Source organism: Urocampus carinirostris, chromosome 12 (genome assembly GCF_059441175.1).
Source record: "Urocampus carinirostris isolate Australia breed hairy pipefish chromosome 12, RoL_Ucar_1.0, whole genome shotgun sequence".
Taxonomy (NCBI): Eukaryota; Metazoa; Chordata; class Actinopteri; order Syngnathiformes; family Syngnathidae; genus Urocampus; species Urocampus carinirostris.
Window position 1 is genome coordinate 1159275 of NC_142360.1, and position 21527 is coordinate 1180801.

Sequence of the window (21527 nt, forward strand, 5' to 3'; positions counted from 1 at the left end):
TAAAGGCTAAATAGAGAAAAATCACAAGTGAAGTTTTATGGAACGTGGAAAGAGACAGAAAAGGCAGGACTCCCACTGAAAGTGTTAAAGACAGACCAGAAAATTCTAGGGATAAAATTCAATGCGGATGGAGGAGGCGAGACCAACTGGGATGACGTGACAAGGAAAGTTAAGCAAAGACTTGTTTTTTGGTCACTAAGAAAACTGACAATAGAGGGGAAGGTCCTAATCATCAAAGCGATCATCCTCCCACTGCTTTTGTCAATCAGTTTATTTTTTATGCCCAAAAGAAGCATGCTGTTACAACTGGACCGAGCCATCTTTGGCTTTGTCTGGGGCTCAAAGTGGGAAAGGATAAAAAGAGATACAATGAAAAAGAAAAAGGAAAAAGGGGGGAAAGGAGTGCCTGACCTCCAGCTTTTCCTGGGAAGCAAATATGTCTCCCTCCACTTCCAAAGCGCTGTGGGCCCACCCAACAACCCGAAAAGTCAAGCGATGACCCGGTTTTGGATGGGCTCATATTTGCGGAAGCTAAAGCTTGAACCAAACAATCGTTTGATTCCAGTTTCATTTAACTTGCCACCAACACATCTCTTTATTTGGGATTTTTTAAAGAAGTTTGATTTGGAAACACAGGAGTGTCACACTTTGCAGAACCACAGGGCCCTTATTGCTATTGTGCAAGAGCGAGCGACAGTAAGTCCTGTGCGGGGGCTTGCGTTTGGCGAACCTACAACGGTTTGGAGCACCGTGAATCATCCTGCCCTCCCAAACAGACTACGAGACTTGTCATGGATGGTGGCTCATGAGGTTCTCCCAGTCAGAGCCGTAATGCACCACCGAGGAATGTCAGCGACTTCGACATGCCCTCGACCTGGCTGTGGCGCCCAGGAGTCGGTGAGGCACCTTTTTTGTGAATGCAACGCTGCCGAGGACTTGTGGACAATGGCCGACCAACTAGGAAAGTTCCCAGACTTTCCAGCAAGGGAGGTCCCTGATGCACAGTACGTGCTTTCCGGGGTGAGTCGGTCGAGGAGGTCTCGGAACGACTTTGCCAGGGACTGGCTCACTCTCGCCGCCATCAAGGACGCCATCTGGACCTCCAGAAACCTGCTGGTATGGAGGTGCAGGCAGATCCCCCCCGTGGCTGTGCTCCAAATGGCTGCAGATACCATACAATCTGCGAGCGGCGGGCCTAGGACGCAGCCATAAAGAAGAATCGTCTGCACCCGCCCGGAGGGGGGAACCGGAGCTACACTGTGGGAGTCCCGGCAGCAACGGCCTGGGTTGTGGAAAGTAGAGGTGAGAAGGGAGAGGACCCACACAGAGGACTGGAAGGATGCTGCTTGGGAGGGTGGGATGTAAGAGCTATGCCCTTGCACAATAGTATTGCCCTTTACACGTTGGTTAACTACTGTTAAAAGATAATAACTCTGAAATTGTTTAATTGATGTTGAAAATGTCAGGAAAAAATGTTAAAACGTCATATCGTCACGTCATATTGTCAGATATAACAAAATTGTGAATATGCTTGATGGCTGTTGAGATTGTCGTGTTGGTGTCGGTGGATTTGTTCAGACCAAAGACAATCGACTTTGGCCTGGACGGATCTATTGACACTAACAAAGATGTTATATAATGAAATTGTGAATATGCTTGATTGCTATTAAGATTTTCGAGAAGGGTTGTTCAAACCTCACATTGTGTTTGCTGTTAAAAACGTCATATTGAAATATAATATTGTGAATGTGCTTAATTGCTGTTGAGATTGTCATGATTGTTTTCTGTTATTAGTGTCAATAAATTTGTTCAAACCAAAAAAAAGTTGGCCTGCCCAGCCATAAAGTTGCCCGCTGGTGCATTCGCAATGATCGCAGCAAGGCTTTAAGGCTAGGACCTTAGCTTGGCCTTTTGGCTGAGAGTATGAGTCCCGGCTCCTAGGCTTTGCAGCGTATTATGAACTGACCGATAACGGATAATGGATAATGAATTGGCCGGCTGTGGTTGTGGAACTGAGTACTTTATGCTGATGGAATAAGAGCTTGCTGTGTCCACTCCACGCACCGGCCCGGTATTGCAGTACCTTCGGGAACGGTGCATTCGCAATGATCGCAGCAAGGCTTTAGGGCTAGGACCTTAGCTTGGCCTTTTGGCCGAGAGTAAGTGTCCCGGCTCCTAGGCTTTGTAGCGTATTATGAACTGACCGATAACGGATAATGGATAATGAATAACGAAGATAGAACAATAACCCTTAAAAACCCCAAAACCCCTCAACTGTGGTTCTAAATAAATGCCGTATTCGTTAGAATCACGGCAGACCAAGTACCTCCGGGAACGGTGCATTCGCAATGATTGCAGCAAGGCTTTAAGGCTAGGACCTTAGCTTGGCCTTTTGGTCGAGAGTAAGAGTCCCGGCTCCTAGGCTTTGTAGCGTATTATGAACCGACCGATAATGGATAATGAATAATGAATAAAGAAGATAGAACAATAACCCTTAAAAAATCCCTCCCCCCACTAGTTGATTAATCAACCTCTCACTTTACCGTTCTTCTTTCCTTTTGATGAGCTGGTCATCATCTCTTTAACACTCATTATATTTGTTGTCACAGTGGCGTTGGGGGGCGCGGCCACTGACCCTGGCGTGCGTGTATGTGCCACTCCCCCGCAAGGCAGAAATGAAAGCAAAGAAAAACTCATGTCCCTTGCATGTATTCTGGATGCAGTGTGGGGTCACCACGGGACGGGACCATTGTTGTTTCACTGTGTTAACTTGTATAATCCTGCAAATTTGTGAGTCACAGGGAGGTTCTTTATTTAATGATTTTATTTTGACATGATGGAGTTTTTAAAGGGACATTGTGCATAAAAGGTAAGGTCCGAGGCCTGTAGCCCAAACCCGGCCTGAAACGACCCAAATTTCGGTTCAGGTCTAGAATGTCAATCAAGTTTGGTTTTGGGCTGGGCTGGGTTTCTCCCTCACTGACTTTTTTTTTTTTTTGTTATGATCTTTACTGTGGCGTGATTGAATGTAATTGCAGCATTGTTAACCACCTCTAGATAGAGCTATTGCCTCATTTATTAATGAGCAGCACTGCATCTGCAAGGACAAAATTGAATTGAAATCCAGTTTAATGTGATGCCATGTTGGTTGTTTTGTGACTTCCAGGCCAGGTTGGGTTTAAACTGGATTTGTTAGACCCCATCCTACTTCTATTGTGTATTGTTTGACCACTGGGTTTCACTGTATGGTGTAATGCAACAGAAAACAAGTGCAAAAAACACAAATTAGAATACATACTACAAAGACTCAACGTCACCATTTTACATATTATTTTTTTGCCCAGCTTGATAGTTTATTTATTTTTGCTTATCTTTTTATTATGTCTATTAAAAAAGAAATTATCCTCAAATTTGTGACAAGATCCTTATTTTGTGCTTATATTTTGAAATGATTGGCTGAAAATTCAGGTTAATGAAATCTAACCCTAAAAATGTGTGAATTGGTTGCAGCATCTTTATTTTCAGCATTTATTTTGGAAGGCTCGACTGGATGACATGGCTGAAAAATGGACATAACAACCAAAAATGTTCATTTTATTTGTGGATATTTTTTTATTATGAGTTGGAAATTGTGATTCAAAATAAAAACTAATTCCAACAATTTTTGAATTGGAGGAAAAATCATGATTTCAGCTATTACTCTATAATGATGGGCAAGAATTTGTAATTTAGAAAAATCTCGGAAATTGTTTAGAGGCAGGATCATAAATAAATGCTTTCATTTTGAAACTCAACCATCCATCCATTATCTGCACCGCTAATCCTCAGTAGGGTCGCAGGGGTGCTGAAGCCCATTTCAGCTGTCTTCGGGCAGTGGGCAGGGGACACCCTGGAACTGGTTGCCAGCCAGTCGCAGGGACAGACAATTCGCTCGCTCATTCACACCTAGGGACAATTTGGACCGGCAAATTAACCTGACATGCATGTTTTTGGTTTGTGGGAGAAAACCGGAGTGCCCGGAGGAAACCCACGCAAACACGGGGAGAACATGCAAACTCCACTCAGGAGGTTCGATCTCACAACCTCAGAACTGTGCCACACACGCACTAACCACTGTGCCGCCGTAACGCCCATTTTGAAACCATTATTTGGTAAATTTGGTAAAAAAAAGAATCCCGGGCATTTCTGAATTAGTGGTAGGATCTTTATTTTGTGCTTTTATTTTGACCTGATAATGGAGAAATTGTGGTTTCAAAAAATCTTATCCTCAAAATTTGTAATTTATAAACAGGATTATTATTTTGTGTTTTAATTTTGAAATTGACCAAGGTAGATAGATAATATTGAAATGATGGGCTGGAAATTTAGGTTAATATAAGACACAAATCCCCAAAATGTGTGAAGTAGGCAGGATCTTAATTTTTAGCATTTATTTTAAAACAATAGATTGTGGATTTTTGGTTTATAAAATGTGATTGTGGTTGGCCACTGTCATTCAGGCATTATATCATCCAATTTGCTGCAGGCTATGGCCTTCTGCTATTGTTATTGCTTCTTTTTCTGTGTTGGCAAATACAGAAATAACAATAAGTACTGTGAGTGAAATATAAATTATAACTTGTATGTAATAGATTTAGGATGTATATATTTTAATTATTAACAGAAAAAAAATTTTGTCCTTAGTCAGAGTCAGCAAAATGAAGCGGAGAAAACCAGATGAGCATCAGGTATACTTCATCTTCTTCTTTTTGTTATCTCAAAATACCGATGCAAACATTTGTTTTGACATTTTTGTTGTCATCAAAGATATCAAAATATCAGTGAATCCAAATTGAGATACGAGAATGTTGCGTTCATGATCACTGTGATGTCATGCGAAAATGAACTAGCCGAGGGCTAGTGTGTGTATGTAAACATATTGTTCTTTTTCTTGTGTGTGTTTTTGTTGTGGAGGTCCCTTCAGACAGCACACCAACAGAGGAAGACTGGAACGAAAGGAGAGAGATGCAGATGATGTCGCTGGTGGGAGGCTTCAAAGGTTTGTGTGTGTGTGTGTGTGTGTGTGTGTGAGCGACATTGTGATTTACACGATAACGCCAAAAAGCAGTGAACTTTTCTGTCCACGTTATGGAGGGAGCACGTGCAAAGATGAGCACTGACATGCAAACCTGTTTCAGGACATACTTACGCTAGATAAAAGAAAGTGACTTTTCTGTTTAATAACGTTGACATCTGAAAATATCTTGATTTACAAAAGTAATCAAGTCATAATCATCCAAGTTCGTCCTTTAGTGCCCCCAATTTCTAAAGGAGACTGTTCATAATCATACACCACTAGACGTTGTTGCAGCTTAGAACAGCTTAACAGTGTGTGCAGTGAAAGAAGACAGACTACAAAGGCCCAAAGAAGAAATCCATAAGCCTACTTTGGTATTTTCTTGCTTGAGAAAGTGACACAACATGAAAGTTAGAGTTAGAGTTAATTCCCACTAGCGACAACAAAAGACCAGCCGAGAGCAGCTAAATAAGAGCCAAAAGTTGAAGTTGGCCAGAGCTCGTGTAAGTGGGTAACTTAAGCGACCAGCGGGAGGAGCTACTAAAAATACCACAAAAAAAATTACAAGAGCAAGCAAAATTTACACGGCGCAGTGGCTGGCGATGAACCATAGCCTGCAACAAAGTGGCTAACATAAGTGACTAGAGAAGGAAACAGTGGAAACAAGTGGAAGGTATCTGAATCACTGAGCTTAGCGTAGAGCTATAGCTTGCAACCAAGTGTCTAACATTACTGGATTGAGAAGGAAACGGTGGAAAAGGAAGCCAAATATACAGGAATCTCAGAACTCGGCCTTGTTCACTTTCAAGACAAACTGTGGAAGGCGAGTGACGAAGCACGAGCGGCTAAATAACAATGGTAGATAGCAGCAAGCCATACCATGCAGTGAAGTAGCTAACATGTTTGGCTAGTTAAGGAGAGAGTGGAGAAAAATATGGAAAACACTTGAATCAAGGAACTCAGCGATGTTGGCTATTATGACAAGCTGTAGAGAGAAACTAACAATAACTATAACTGCTAGTGGCAAGCTATAGCCTGCAGCCGAGTAGCTAACATGAGTGGCTAGTAGTGGAAACAATAGAGAAAATGTGGAAAATACTTGAATCACGGAACTCAGTGATACTGGATTGCATGACCAGCTGTGGAATGAAACTAACAAAAGCCATTGCGAGTGGCTAATAGAGGAAACACTGGAGAAAAAAAGTGGAAAATACCTGAATCTCACAACCCAGCTATTTTGACTTGCATGACAAGCTATGGAAGGAAACTAACAACAACCATAGCGGCTAATGGCAAGCTATACCCAGCAGCGAAGTGGCTAACATGAGTGGCTAGTGGAGGAAACACTGGAGAAAAAAGTGGAAGGTACCTGAATCAAGGAACACAGTGATGTTAGCTTGCATGACCAGTGGTGGAAGGAAATTACAAAAGCCAGAGCAGCTACTGGCAAGCTATAGCCTGCAGCCAAGTGGCCAACACGTGTGGCTAATGGAGGAAACACTGGAGAAAAAAGTGGAAAATACCTGAATCACAGAACTCAGGTATATTGACTGGCATGACAAGCTGCGGAAGGAAGTTAACAAAAACCATAGCAGCTAGTGGCAAGCCATAGCCTGCAGCCAAGTGGCTAACATGAAACAGTGGTGAAAAAGTGAAAGATGCCTGAAACGTAGAACCCAGTGACGTTGACTTGCATAACCAGCTCCGCAAAGAAGCTAACAGTGAACAGAGTGGCTAGTGGCAAGCCATTGCCTGCAGCCAAGTGGCTAACATGAATGGCTAGTGAAGGAAAACATTGGAGAAAAACGGAGAAAAAGCATAAGATGCCTAAATCACAGAGCTTAGCGGTGTTTGCTTGCTGTGGAAGGCAATTTACAAGGACGAACAAGCAGCGATAACAAAAGCAATCGCTATCCTATATAAAAGTGGCTAGTATGAGTGGCTGGTGGAAGTGGGTAACTTTAACAGCTAGTGGGAGAAGCTACCAAAAAAGCCAGTGAAAGATTGAATTTGACAAGCGTCGAGACACTGAATTATGGTACTCAGGCTTTATTTAAACAAAGCCGTTAACAATAGCAACTACTGTCGATCCGTAGTCCACAGCCAAGTAGCTAACATGAGTGGCTGGAGAAGGAGAAATTGGGAAAAAATGTGGAAGATGACTGAATGTCGGAACTCACCAAACCTCGCTTGCAGACCAGCTGTGGAAGATGAGTGACATTGAAGGATGAAGCAAAAGCTGCCAAAAAAGAACTATAGAGGCTAGCGGCCAAGAGTGAAACAAAAACACCAAGATGCTTGAAACACAGGACTTGGGTTCAGCTGTGTGAGACATTACATGCTAAAAGCACCACCCGGACAAGTTAGCTTGGCAAAATGGTCATTCGGCCTCCGTAGTAGCAAGCTGGTCGCCAAATATATCAGCTTCTTCAAGTTGGGACATATTATTAACAACTTCTAAACCTAAAATGATGTTTACAAGACGTGTTTTGCTTATAATTTAAATAAATGATATTTTGTTTAAATTAATGAAGTATCTTTACACCGCTAAGGGTCACTATATAATACACGCTGAAGCTTTAAGTCGAAAACGTGCGTTTTTTTCTCCGGCAAGGTTCAATGTTGGTGGGCAGCACATTCAAAGAAGGTCGTGAAAGTGACGGTGATCTGGACGTGGATGGCGAAGACACTTTAGATTACGGCCGAGCACAGTATCCCTGACAGTTTTCATACTTCAATCTTTTTGTCTTTATTAGCATTTATTTTCCTGAGTTTTTGCATTTAGATACACAGAGACGGATGTGATCACATGCTCGGGTGAAAACAACAAGGAGATTACGGCTCAGTATGATTTTTGTTTTTGTTTTTTATTTCAATGTTTATTTCAATTATTGGTGTTAATGTGAGTTTCGGATTTATCGTTTTTGTGCAGCAGTACCGGAACGTCGGTTGACTCTCAAATTTCCAGATGTTCGAATAAAGGTAGAGTGAGCGTGAGCGTCAATTAATTCTTGCAATTAAAAGTTACTAGTTGACTGTAACATTTTATTCTATCTTATTTATCTTTGTGTGTAATCATTTAGAGTGTCCATCCACCAGCAGTGGAGATAAAGCAGATCGGAGCACATTCGCTCCCTCCAAAAATGATGAATTAGACATGTAAGCGAAATTTGAATTTTGATGAATATTTTTCCCAATATTTTCAAATATGTTTAATGTTTTGTCGTTTTATGGACCACCTTTTTGCACGTATAAAATTGATCCATTTGAAATGGTTTCAGGCGATCTGTGCAGTGACTTCTGAAAAAGGGGGGGGGGAATCCTTCAGGAATACTGAAAAAAGAAGAAAAAAACTTTTTGAAAAACAGTAAAAACATTTTGAAACACTCGGGGGAAAAAAATCGGAAACCAGAAAAAATGTATATCTTCTGGTAAAGTACAACAAACATGTATTACCGAAAAGAGGGGGAAGAAATCTTACAGAAAAAAAAATTCATTTTTATAGAAAAATAGAAAAACAAAATCATGGAAAACTACTCCAAAAATATTCCGAAAAACATCTAAATAATATGTTGAAAATTAGAAAGAACATTTATTTAATTACAAATATTTCAAAATAACAGCTTTTTCTTTTGATAAAACATAAATAAGAAATATTCTGGAAAACTACACGAAAATGGATTGCAAAAAGCAGAAAAAAACATTTGTTGAAAGAAACAGAGTAAAAATGTTTCTAAAAGAAATTTTAAAAATAGACTTGAAACGGAAAAATGTTATTATGAAAACTAAAATAATATGCTATGAAGAGGAAAATTAAAATTCTGAAATAAACTAGGGGGAAAAAACGCCCCAAAAACTAAACAAGATGAATATATTTCAAAATAAACTAAAAAAATATATATAACCGAAAATATCCGGAAAACATTCCTATTAAAAACTAGAAAACAAATATTTAAGAAAATGAGAAAAAACATTTTCTCCCTAAAAACAGAAAAAGATTATTCTGATAAAAAGAAATAAACCCAATCCGAAAAGCCTCCAAAATGTAGTCAGAAAAAATGGAGAAAAAAAAATTCCCCAAAACTGAAAAAAATATTTGAGAAAAGTACAAAATATTTCTCTCCCAAAAACAGGAGAAAATATTTTTAAAAACACAAAGAAATAATCTAAAATAAAACCGAAAAACCGGGGAATATATTCCTAAATCACCAAAAAATATCCAGAAGAACTGAGGAAAAATATTCAAAAAATAACAATAATAATAATTATCATAATACAGGGAGTGCAGAATTATTAGGCAAATGAGTATTTTGACCACATCATCCTCTTTATGCATGTTGTCTTACTCCAAGCTGTATAGGCTCGAAAGCCTACTACCAATTAAGCATATCAGATGATGTGCATCTCTGTAATGAGAAGGGGTGTGGTCTAATGACATTAACACCCTATATCAGGTGTGCATAATTATTAGGCAACTTCCTTTCCTTTGGCAAAATGGGTCAGAAGAGGGACTTGACAGGCTCTGAAAAGTCAAAATTAGTGAGATATCTTGCAGAGGGATGCAGCACTCTTAAAATTGCCAAGCTTCTGAAGCGTGATCATCGAACAATCAAGCGTTACATTCAAAATAGTCAACAGGGTCGCAAGAAGCGTGTACAAAAACCAAGGCGCAAAATAACTGCCCGTGAACTGAGAAAAGTCAAGCGTACAGCTGCCAAGATGCCACTTGCCACCAGTTTTGCCATATTTCAGAGCTGCAACATCACTGGAGTGCCCAAAAGCACAAGGTGTGCAATACTCAGAGACATGACCAAGGTAAGAAAGGCTGAAAAACGACCACCACTAAACAAGACACACAAGCTGAAACGTCAAGACTGGGCCAAGAAAAATCTCAAGACGGATTTTTCTAAGGTTTTATGGACTGATGAAATGAGAGTGAGTCTTGATGGGCCAGATGGATGGGCCCGTGGCTGGATCGGTAAAAGGCAGAGAGCTCCAGTCCGCCTCAGACGCCAGCAAGGTGGAGGTGGGGTACTGGTATGGGCTGGTATCTTCAAAGATGAGCTTGTGGGGCCTTTTCGGGTTGAGGATGGACTCAAGCTCAACTCCCAGTCCTACTGCCAGTTTCTGGAAGACACCTTCTTCAAGCTGTGGTACAGGAAGAAGTCCGCATCCTTCAAGAAAAACATGATTTTCATGCAGGACAACGCTCCATCACACGCATCCAAGTACTCCACAGCGTGGCTGGCAAGAAAGGGTCTAAAAGAAAAAAAACTAATGACATGGCCTCCTTGTTCACCTGATCTGAACCCCATAGAGAACCTGTGGTCCCTCATCAAATGTGAGATTTACAAGGAGGGAAAACAGTACACCTCTCTGAACAGTGTCTGGGGGGCTGTGGTTGCTGCTGCACGCAATGTTGATCGTGAACAGATCAAAGCACTGACAGAATCCATGGATGGCAGGCTTTTGAGTGTCCTTGCAAAGAAAGGTGGCTATATTGGTCACTGATTTGTTTTTGTTTTGTTTTTGAATGTCAGAAATGTATATTTGTGAATGTTGAGCTGTTATATTGGTTTCCCTGATGAAAATAAATAATTGAAACGGGTATACATTTGTTTTTTTGTTAAGTTGCCTAATAATTATGCACAGTAATAGTCACCTGCACACACAGATATCCTCCTAAAATAGCTAAAACTAAAAAAGCCCCACTCCAACTTCCAAAATATTCAGCTTTGATATTAATGAGACTTTTGGGTTCATTAAGAACATGGTTGTTGTTCAATAATAAAATTAATCCTCAAAAATACAACTTGCCTAATAATTCTGCACTCCCTGTAAAATGTTGATTGTTTTCTTTATAAAACTGAAAAATATATTCTGAAAAACATGGAAAACAATCTTAAAAAAACCCAGAATTATTCAAAAAAAAACTGAAAAGAATATTTGAAAAATAAAAACAAAAAACTATTCAGAAATGTAAAAAAAAATTTGAAATTGTAGAAATATATGCAAAAATAAATATTACAGCGGCGCAGTGGTTAGCGCATGTGCGGCACAGTTCATGTCTTGGGAACCTCCTGCGTGGGTTCAAATCCAGCTCCACACTCCCCGTGCTTGCGTGGGTTTCCTCCGGGCACTCCGGTTTCCTCCCACATTCCAAAAACATGCATTTCAGGTGAATTGACCGGTCCAAATTGTCCCTAGGTGCGAATGAGCGAGTGAGTTGTCTGTCCCCGTGTGCCCTGCGATTGGCTGGCAACCAGTTCAGGGTGTCCACAGCCCACTGCCTGATGATTGCTGGGATGAGCTCCAGCACCCCCGCGACCCTACTGAGGATAAGCGGTGCAGCTAATGAAATGAGACATATATTACATAGAACATGACATTAAAAGGTCACTCCAAAACAAAGCCCCCTAAATTAGTTCAAATAACAGTTGTTGTTTTTTTTAATTGTAATTTAATTTTTAAATTATTTTTATTTTTTTGTGTGTGCTTGAAGGCTCTCAGAAGAATTGTGGCAGACTTCGCGACATGCGCTCAAAGCTCGAATACGCGATTTGGAGAAACAGTTGTGGAAAGGAGATCGATCCAAATGCCTCATCTGCACGGTGAGGAAATTTTGGGAAACTTTTTGTTCTTTTTTTATCATTACTATATCCTATCTGCCCTTTAAACATAGCTTAACTCTATATTTTCGCGTGTAGTATTTAAATTTGTAACAATTATGCCCCTCTTTAATTGTGGTTACTTCAATATCTTCAGTATAAATCTTTGAAATTAAATACCTGATATTTCAGGTTTCTACCTTACATTTTAAATACATTGAATAATGTTTTATGCTTTTTAAATGTTAATAACAGCCTAATACAGGGGTGTAAAACTCAATTATACAGAGAGCCATAACTCAAACCACACCTTTGGTCGTGGGCCGAACCGGATGAATATTTGTTGAATACACTTTCCTTTAAAAAAAATAATAAAATGAGTAAATATGAATTTAAAACAGTCAGGAATATTATTCCATAATAAACAAACTTAAACAATAAATGAATTAAAAATTGTTGCTCTCTATAAAAATATCTCCTGTCAAAATGAAAATATGAAAAAACGGAAAATATAAATAAAATTTGTGCTTTTCACTTTGGGAATTTGCTTTGGTGAAAAACATCTTCATATTCTTCTTTAAATCTTCAACTTTCTGTATCTTTTCTCTGGATTCAAGGTTTTTCAGCTAACTCTGAAGTTTTGTCTTGTAGTGCCGTTTTACATAAAATTCCTTAATTACGGCCACAAAATCTCCACAAATAAGACACACGGGTTTACCGGCAATGTCAGTTAACATAATTTTCTTGGCCATTGTGGTTTTTAGTATCTGAGTATAATTTGAAAGTTATCAGGGTTTCATAGAAAATGTTCCCTCAAAGTCTGTGAGCAACGCTTGAAACAACAGTGAGCAACAGCAACCCCAAGTGTGGCAACTTGACAATTATCAAATATGTTCAAAACTTGACATCAAGTTACATTTTGCTGAGTTTCCGGCAATGCAAAAACATTTTTCACCTTTGAATGAATTAACTAATGTATTATTGCAAAGGTTGTATGACCCACAAACGTCATTTTTTTTACAACAATTCTTTCACAAGATTTTCATTTTTTTTTTCCTGGTATCTTTTGTTGCATAATACTAACATTTTCGGGGGCTTATTTAGTCGGTTGCACGATACAGAACTTTATCTAACCACATTTTTTTAGTGGAAGTACAATGTTGGCAACAAGATTGATTTGGTATGATTGGAAATTATTTGAATGCAACATAAACTTTTTCTTCTTTTTCCCTGTTTTTTTTCTATTTTTTTTAATTCCTTGAAAAAAATCTCATTGTGTTTATTTGTTCCTAGCTGTTACTTTTTTCTTTTTGTTCTCTATCTACCTTTTTCATTCTTTCTTTTCTTTTTTTTCTGGCTTTTTTTTCTGAATTTTTCCTTCTTTTTTCTCTTCCTTTTGTTTTTTTTTTCTCAGCTTTTCGATACTTTTTCATTTTGTTATTTTTTTCTTTTTTGTTCTATTTCCACCCCTTCCTTTAAGTCATTTTGTGCACAATTTTACATAATATTTGGTCATGTAGGGATTCAAGACGCAAAAACAACCTGAAGAGCCGTTTGGGACCCGAAAGAGACGGTTCTCTTTAGTGAGCCGAGCCGAAGAAGCTGGTTCCCGAAAAACTCCACTGTCTTTACTCAACTTCGTTCGACTTCGACATTGAATTTAAAATACCGCATTTAGAAAACAGCGTCAGGGGAACCCGTGTATTTTTACCTTCATGCACTGTTAGCTTCTTAATTAGCAATTTCGAGCCCTGATTTTTGTGAGCTGGCTAGATTTTCTTTCAGCAGCAGCTTAAAGGGAACATTGTTCATAGACCCGGGCCTCTACAGTAGATGTATATAAAAGGATTTCACAGGCCGGTTATGATTGTATGCCGGGCCGGATGTGGCCCGCGGGCCGTGATTTTGACACTTGTGGCCTAATACGTGTAGTTTTAATCTTCTATGACTATAGTACGTATGATGAGGCTGTTGCGGTAGAAAATGGGGATTTGCCGCATTTTAGTGGCCAGTTTTGTAGCACAGGGGTCTCCAAACCTTTTCAAGCTGAGAGCTACTTTTTGTTACCAATTAGCGCAATTAGCGCGGAATATTTCACTAGAAAATTACAATGACACAGCACTGGTGAGCCATTTTCCGAACAGGTCTGCGGGCATCTCAGCTGTCCTCCACGTTGGAGACCCCCGATGAAGCATAATATTAGCTTTGTCCTGCTTTTTTGACTGCAGGACACTTATTCAACTCCACTCACTTCTATCCAATGCTGGCATGTTCACTGTGAGGAGTGTTGGCTGCGAACCTTGGTACGTTTTTCAAAAAGAAATACATCATTTGTGAATAGATTTATGAACATATTTTTATATGGATCAATTCCTTTCGTTTTATCACCAGGGAGCAAAAAAGCTCTGCCCTCAATGCAACACCATTACGTCGCCCGGCGATCTGCGGAGGGTCTTCCTGTGATGTTTCAAAGGGGCGGAGGTTGTGAGCAGCTGGCCTGACTCCCACCTGCTACACATTTTCACCTGAGCTCAACTGCATTTCATTTTTTTAGTCAGTGCACAAAAACAATACAACTTGGATGAAAAAAACCTTTGGGGACAATATTGACAATTTATTTAACCCTTTTTGTCAAGTTTTCTTACCGAGCACAGGTACTGTAATTCCATGCTTCTTCCCACTTTGTACTTTGCGGCCTCAGAAAAATATTCCTCAATCCATTGTTCCCAATCTCATATTGCTGCGAGCAAGGGCCACAAGAGTGCATTTTATTGGCCTGGCGGCCCTTTTTGCCGTTCTATCCATCAAAAAGGGGAATTGCACTCGTAAGGCAGCAAACCATTATTCTCTGAGTTGCTGTGAGAGGGGACTGGTAAAGCGCACTTTTAGTCATCCCTGGTAGCTCTTTTTTGGAATTAATGCATTTCCGCCTAAAATGAACTGCACTTGTGCGGCCGCAATTCTTCTTCTCCAATCCCATTTTGCTGCGAGCAAGGACTGGCAAAGCACACTTTTGTGGGGAGGCGACCGTTCTGGCTCGCTTAAAATGAAATGGATGACTATGGTCGCAATCCATTATCCCTGGTTGACTCTTGCTGAGAGCTAAGGACGGCAGGCTGGTGAAATGCTCTGTGGTTGCCCACCTAAAATAAACTGCAATTTTTTGGACACAATCCCTTATCCCAAATTGACTATTGCTAAGAGAGGAAATGTGTGTCATCCTTGGTAGCTCAGTTTTTTTCCCTTCTTTACGTCAAAAATGAACAGCCTTGTGCAGCAAGTCACATTTTGCTGCAAGTGGGCTATGCGGAAGGCACTTTATTCACACAAACAGAACCCACGCAGCCACAATCCTTTATCCCCTGTCAACTATTGCTACAAGCAGGGGCCAGCAGTGCATGTTAAAAACGGGGTGGATCTACTTAGTGGATTTTTGCAAATCGTAGGGGGTTTTTGATCCCCATTGAGTGCTATAAACAAGGGATTTCAGTAAAGCATTTTTGTTTGGCGGACCAGATTAAAAAACCTGACGGCCGTGTGGACCGTAGTTTGCACACAAGTGGACTAGGACAACTCTAATTACTGTACGGTTTGTGTTGTTTATGGGACTTGTCTTCCTATACAATCTCCTGACTTTTTTACGCTATAAATGTTATTCTAATAAAAGTGTTGGCGTTGTTGGCATGTCGTGTAATTTAAGAAGTGGGTCGCGGCGGGATTAACCGGGCGGAGCTGAAGTGGAGTCACACTTGCAAGGCACTGTACAATATGTCAAAAACTAAATATAACGCAAACTTCTTGGATAGTTTTGAGATTTAAGTCAGCTATGAAAAGGCAAGTACAGATACCAGGCGTCGATACTGCAATTTTCTAAAAAATAAATAAATGTTAGTTTCAATTAACTGTATATACAGTGAAGAAAATAGTATTTAAACACCCTGCTATTTTACTATTTTTCCCACTTCGAAATCATGGAGGGGTCTGAAGTTTTTATCGTAGATGCATGTCCACTGTGAGAGAGATAAACTAAAGAGAAATTTCTAGAAATCACAATGCATGATTTTTTAATGATTTATTTGTGTAATATAGCTGCAAATAAGTATTTGAACGCCTGAGAAAATGTTAATATTTGGTACAGTAGCCTTTGTTTACTATTACAGAGGTCCAAAGTTCCCTGCAGTCTTTCACCAGGTTTGCACACACTGCAGGAGGGATCTTGGCCCACTCCTCCACACAGATCTTCTCTAGATTTCTGGGCTATCGCTGAGAAACACTGAGTTTGAGCTCCCTCCAAAGATCTTCGATTGGGTTCAGGTCTGGAGACTGGTTGGGCCATGCTAGAACCTTGATATGAGTCTTACAGAGCCACTCCTTGGTTTTCCTGGCTGTGTGCTTCAGGTTGTCATACCTGCCAAGCACTACAGTTTTGCCGTAATGAGTACGGTTTTCTTGAACCCACTACGGTGTTAGGGTTGGATCACAAAAACTACGGTTTTCCCCTTAAAAAAAATAAAATCATAAAAACATTCCACCGCAAGATGGAGACGAAGTACCATTTCAGACAAAAGGCTATTGGCACGGCCAGTCGTCTGAGCATGCGCGAGGCTTATTTTTAGCGGCTAGCGGCGTTATAAGTCTTCGGTGCCATCCGTAATCATGGTAAATGTGAACTCTATACCAAATAAGACCGGCGAACTGGCTGTGCTGGTGAAAAACAAAGCCCACAGGGAGTGCAGTTGCTGTGTTTTACACAACCGTGGCTCACGTCTAGCATCTCGGACGCTAACATGTAGATGCCTGGAGCAACCGGTAGCTACCGGAGCTAACCTCAAATTAAATTAATTTGATTATATTATAATTATATAATTATTCACTCACAAATATATTGTAATATCTCAAATAAAAAGTTTCCAAATTAAACTGAAAACCAACCCTAGAACCAACACTGAATAATATTACTTCAATGATAAAAAATTAAATGTTTTGTTTCTTATTGTATCAAATATTGAAAACAAAAGAAAACTATGGGGGTTTTCTATGACTTTGTTATATTAAATACATTATTGAGCTTTAAAGAAGCTCAATAATATGTATATATATTATATATATTTATATATATATATGTATATATATACACACCGTAAAATCCGGACTATATGCCGCTACTTTTTTCCCAAATGTTCAGCCCTGCGGCTTATTCGGTGAAGCGGCCAATTTATGTAATTTTTCCAACGAGTAAGACTTCAACGCCTCAGATTATGCAAAAACTGTCCATATGTCAAAGGTTCTTTCAGATGGCGAGGAGACGCCTTTCATAGCGACAGTTATAAAGAGGAATATGAGCCTTTCATGGCAACAGTTATAAAGAGGAAGATGAGGACGGTATGCCGTGAATTTAACAATTACGGTATGCTTCGTTAACAGATACGTTTGATAAATTGCGTGCGTGTTTATAGTAGCGTGTTGGTACCTTTCAAAGGCATGGTTTGGGATGAAAGTTATATTATTATTATTAAAGCTTTGAAAACTCTCTCGGTGTACCATCTTTCTTTGTAAATATGTGTAACCATGTATAATATGTATTTGGAACTGTATATTTTTGTAATGTATTTATTTGAGAAACTTATGCTGATTTTCACGAGCGAATAAGAAGGGGCGGAGCAAACGCGGGCTGATGGGAACTGGGGACGGGTAAAGGTGAGGGTTTGTGAACGCAGGAGACAATAGTGGATATATATTTTTCCCATCCTTACCTTTGGAAATATACACTTTTTTTCCTTGGATTACTTTCAACGGGTACCCTGACTCTGCAGGTCTGCATCAAATGATAACTAGCTTGCTCTGTTCACCCAACGTACCGGCCCGGTAATGCAGTACCTCCAGGAGCGATGCAATAGCATTGATTTTTTTTTGGCGGCCGTGACTTTTGGACTGTGTGCTTCAATGAAGGATGTTGTGAACTATCACTGATTGCTGCCTAGACCTGACAGAGCTAGAAGTAAAGCAGCCGAGTCCTGCCATGGGCAGGCATTTTGCCGGCGGGCGGAGACATAAATGCGTACGATTCTTGTTCAAAGATGTAGAAATGTCAAGGCTGGATTTTATGAACAAGTTTTTGAAAAGCTTCTGAAGTTTAAACCGGAGGAGTTACATTGCGTCATAAACTTGCCTTCTGGAAAGGGCTTTGATGTAAGTTTTGTAACGGCGACTCTTTTTCAAGAATTTTGGGATCGTTTTGAGGGGGTGAGGCCCCAGTTTTCTGGATTTACAGTGGACAAACTGACTGATAATGCTAGCAAAATAGTCATTGTCAAAATGTTTAATGAAGTGGTGAATGCTGATGACATCTGTTATTGGTTGAGTAGATACTGCTCGATAAAAGGCCAGGCTTTGAAGGTGAGGGATGAGAAAGACATTTGGAATTGTGCCTGGAGGATACCCATCCAACAATGGCAAGATACTCGGGGCTTTCAGGGACTGAAACACCTCCCGTCGATGATAGTCCTGGGGGGAAACCGTGGCCTTATCCACTATCAAGGACAACCGAAACTCTGTCGTAAATGTGGTGAGCATGGGCACCTGGCTGAGGTATGTGACCGATTTATTTGTGGAAAGTGCAGGACAATTGGACATTCCTTTGAGGAGTGTACCAATAGCAGAAAATGCAATCTCTGTGGAGAAACGAACCACCTCTATAGGAACTGCCCGAAATCGTTTGCTAACAAGTTGAAAGCTAGGAAGGCAGTTAACAAAGACAATAAAGACAATGAAAGAATTTCAGACAACATAGATAATGAAATGAATAAGTGTAACAAAGACAATGAAATGAATAAAGATAACAAAGACAATGAAATGAATAAAGTTATGGAAATACCAAATGAAAATGAACAAGAAATGAATAAAGAAAATGGACAAGATAAACAAATTGAAAATACAGATGTCCCTCCCAAAACCCTTGGAGGAGAGGCCAAAGAATCAAATTTGAGTCAGGAAGGACCTGGAAATAATAATGGATGGAATGGAGTGTCTATTTTTAAATTAAACTCAATTCCAAGTGTTTATTGTCATATGCACAGTAAAGTTGCGAGCGAAAATAGAAATTAAGGAATGGTTGGCATTTCTTGAATCCCAAGACTTTAACCTTCCGAATGATGGAACGATGCATTTGAGTGACATCGTACGGACACCGCATCCGCAAGTGTTCTCGACACGTATTTGCAAGCTTTGGGAATGTTAAGGGGGTAACAAGTTTGACTGAACTATCTGACTGTTTTGTCGACGTTCCCATTGTACGCCTCATAATCCGGTGCGTCTTATGTATGTCAAATATAGGACCAAAAACTATTTTTTCGGGGTGCGCCCTATAACCCGGTGCGCCTTATAGTGCGGAAAATACGGTACTCTATGGCACAAAAAAGGAGACAAAACTGACTTATAAAACTGGCGACCCATAACGCTTTTAAACGTGGACTGTAAAATCTTCAGCAAGCTTTTAGCAGCACAAATGTCTGTAGTCTTGGGAGACTTGGTTAATCCGGACCAAACCTGTACCATCGTGGGAAGGAAGATCAGCGATAGTCTCATGCTGATCCGTGACACCATCTGTTATGCGAGAGACAGAAACATGCGACTAGCGGTCCTAAACCTAGACTTTGAGAAAGCCTTTGATCGAGTCTCGCACCAATACCTTTTCAGGGTATTGCAAAAATGTGGTTTTCCCCAAAAATACATCAAGTGGGTGGGACTGCTATACTGAAACATCTACAGCAAATTCATGATTAACGGGAATTTATCGGAAGAAATCGAGATCAACTGCGGTGTACGTCAAGGTTGCCCTATGTCTCCTCTTCTCTATGTTCTTTGCATTGAACCTTTGGCACAAATGTTAAGAAAAGATAGATTTGTCGAAGGGATCAATATCCCAGGAAGTGGGGGACAAATTACCAAGTGTGTTTTGTACATGGATGATTTTAATATTTTATGTACTGACTTCGTATCCGTTAGAAGAGCCCTTGACTTGACTGACCTGTGTGGGAGAGCGTCTGGGTCAAGGCTAAAAGGAGAAAAATCACAAGTGAAGTTTTATGGACCGTGGACAGAGACAGAAAAGGCAGGACTCCCACTGACGGTGTTAAAGACAGACCAGAAAATTCTAGGGATAAAATTCAATGCGGATGGAGGAGGCGAGACCACTGGGACGATGTAACAAGGAAAGTTAAGCAAAGACTTGTTTTTTGGACACTAAGAAAACAGACAATAGAGGGGAAGGTCCTAACCATCAAAGCGATCATCCTCCCACTGCTTTTATCAATCAGTTTAGTTTTTATGCCCAAAAGAAACGTGCTGTTAAAACTGGACTGAGCCATCTTTCACTTTATCTGGGGCTCAAAGTGGGAAAGGATAAAAACAGATACAATGAAAAAGAAAAAGGGAAAGGGGGGGAAAGGAGTGCCTGACCTCCAGCTTTTCCTGGGAAGCAAATACGTCTCCCTCCACTTCCAAAACGCTATGGGCCCACCCAACAACCCAAGTAGTCAAGCGATGACCCAGTTCTGGATGGGCTCGTACTTGCGGAAGCTAAAGCTTGTACCAAACAATCATTTGATTCCAGTTTCCTTTAACTTGCCACCAACCTATCTCTTTATTCGGGACTTTCTAAAGAAATTTGATTTGGAAACACAAGAAAGTCACACGTTACAAAACCACAGGGCCCTTATTGCTATTGTGCAAAACCGAGCAACAGTAAGTCCTGTGCGGGGGCTTGCGTTTGGCGAACCTACAACGGTTTGGAGCAACGTGAATCATCCTGCCCTCCCAAACAGACTACAGGACTTGTCATGGATGGTGGCTCATGAGGTTCTCCCAGTCAGAGCCGTAATGCACCACCGAGGAATGTCAGCGATTTCGACATGCCCTCGACCTGGCTGTGGCGCCCAGGAGTCGGTGAGGCACCTTTTTTGTGAGTGCAGCGCTGCCGAGGACCTGTGGTCAATGGCCGGCCACCTAGGAAAATTCCCGGACTTGCCAGCAGGGGAGGTCCCTGACGCACAGTACGTGCTTTACGGGTGAGTCAGTCGAAAAGGGTCGCAGAGCGACTTTGCCAGGGACTGGCTCACTTTCGCTGCCATCAAAGACGCCATCTGGACCTCCAGAAATCTGCTGGTATGGAGGTGCAGGCAGATCCCTCCCGTGGCTGTGCTCCGAATGGCTGCAGATACCATACAATCTGCGAGCGGCAAGCCTGGGACGCAGCCATAAAGAAGAATCGTCTGCGCCCACCCGGAGGGGGGAGCCGGGGCTCCACTGTGGGGGTCCCGGCAGCAACGGCCTGGTTTTGGAAGGTAGTAGTAAGAAGGGAGAGGACCCATCCTGGGCAGAGGACTGGAGGATGCTGCTTGGAATCCCATTTGAGAAGACAGAGCTATGCACAATAGTATTGGCCTTTACACATTGGTTAACTGCTGTTAAAAGTGTCGATAAAAATTGTTCAAACCTCATATTGTTACATGATATAAGGAAATTGTGAATGTTAAAAGTGTCGATAATAACTCTGGAATTGCTTAATTGATATTGAAAATGTCAGAAAAAAATATTAAAACGTCATATTGTTACGTCATATAACAAAATTGTGAATATGCTTGATTGCTGTTGAGATTGTCGAGATAGGTTGTTCGAACCTCACATTGTTTGTTTGATGCTGTTGGTGTCAGTGGATTTGTTCCGACCAAAAAACAATCGACTTTGGCCTGTACGGATCTATTGACACTAACAAAGATGTTAAAAATGTCAGAAAAAAATGTTAAAACGTCATATTGCCAGACATAACGAAATTGTGAATATGCTTGATTGCTGTTAGAATTGTC

General features: G+C 40.6%; 1 protein-coding gene across 8 annotated transcripts in view; it reads left to right on the forward strand.

Annotated features, from left to right (window-relative positions):
- The window catches only part of rnf220b (ring finger protein 220b), a 108300-nt gene extending 91678 nt beyond the window's left edge, over nucleotides 1-16622 (forward strand). For 3 of the 8 annotated variants that reach the window (XM_088349184.1, XM_088349186.1, XM_088349187.1), the window contains 9 exons: nucleotides 4684-4727; nucleotides 4954-5038; nucleotides 7671-7767; nucleotides 7842-7901; nucleotides 7989-8038; nucleotides 8140-8215; nucleotides 11559-11667; nucleotides 13893-13967; nucleotides 14056-16622. In XM_088349184.1, coding sequence (XP_088205310.1) covers nucleotides 4684-4727; nucleotides 4954-5038; nucleotides 7671-7767; nucleotides 7842-7901; nucleotides 7989-8038; nucleotides 8140-8215; nucleotides 11559-11667; nucleotides 13893-13967; nucleotides 14056-14127 — 668 coding nt within the window. In that variant the 3' untranslated portion in view covers nucleotides 14128-16622. The remainder of the gene's footprint in view (nucleotides 1-4683; nucleotides 4728-4953; nucleotides 5039-7670; nucleotides 7768-7841; nucleotides 7902-7988; nucleotides 8039-8139; nucleotides 8216-11558; nucleotides 11668-13892; nucleotides 13968-14055) is intronic. The other 5 variants (XM_088349189.1, XM_088349190.1, XM_088349185.1 and 2 more) reach the window with 4 other exon arrangements.
- The last annotated feature ends 4905 nt before the right edge of the window (nucleotides 16623-21527 follow it).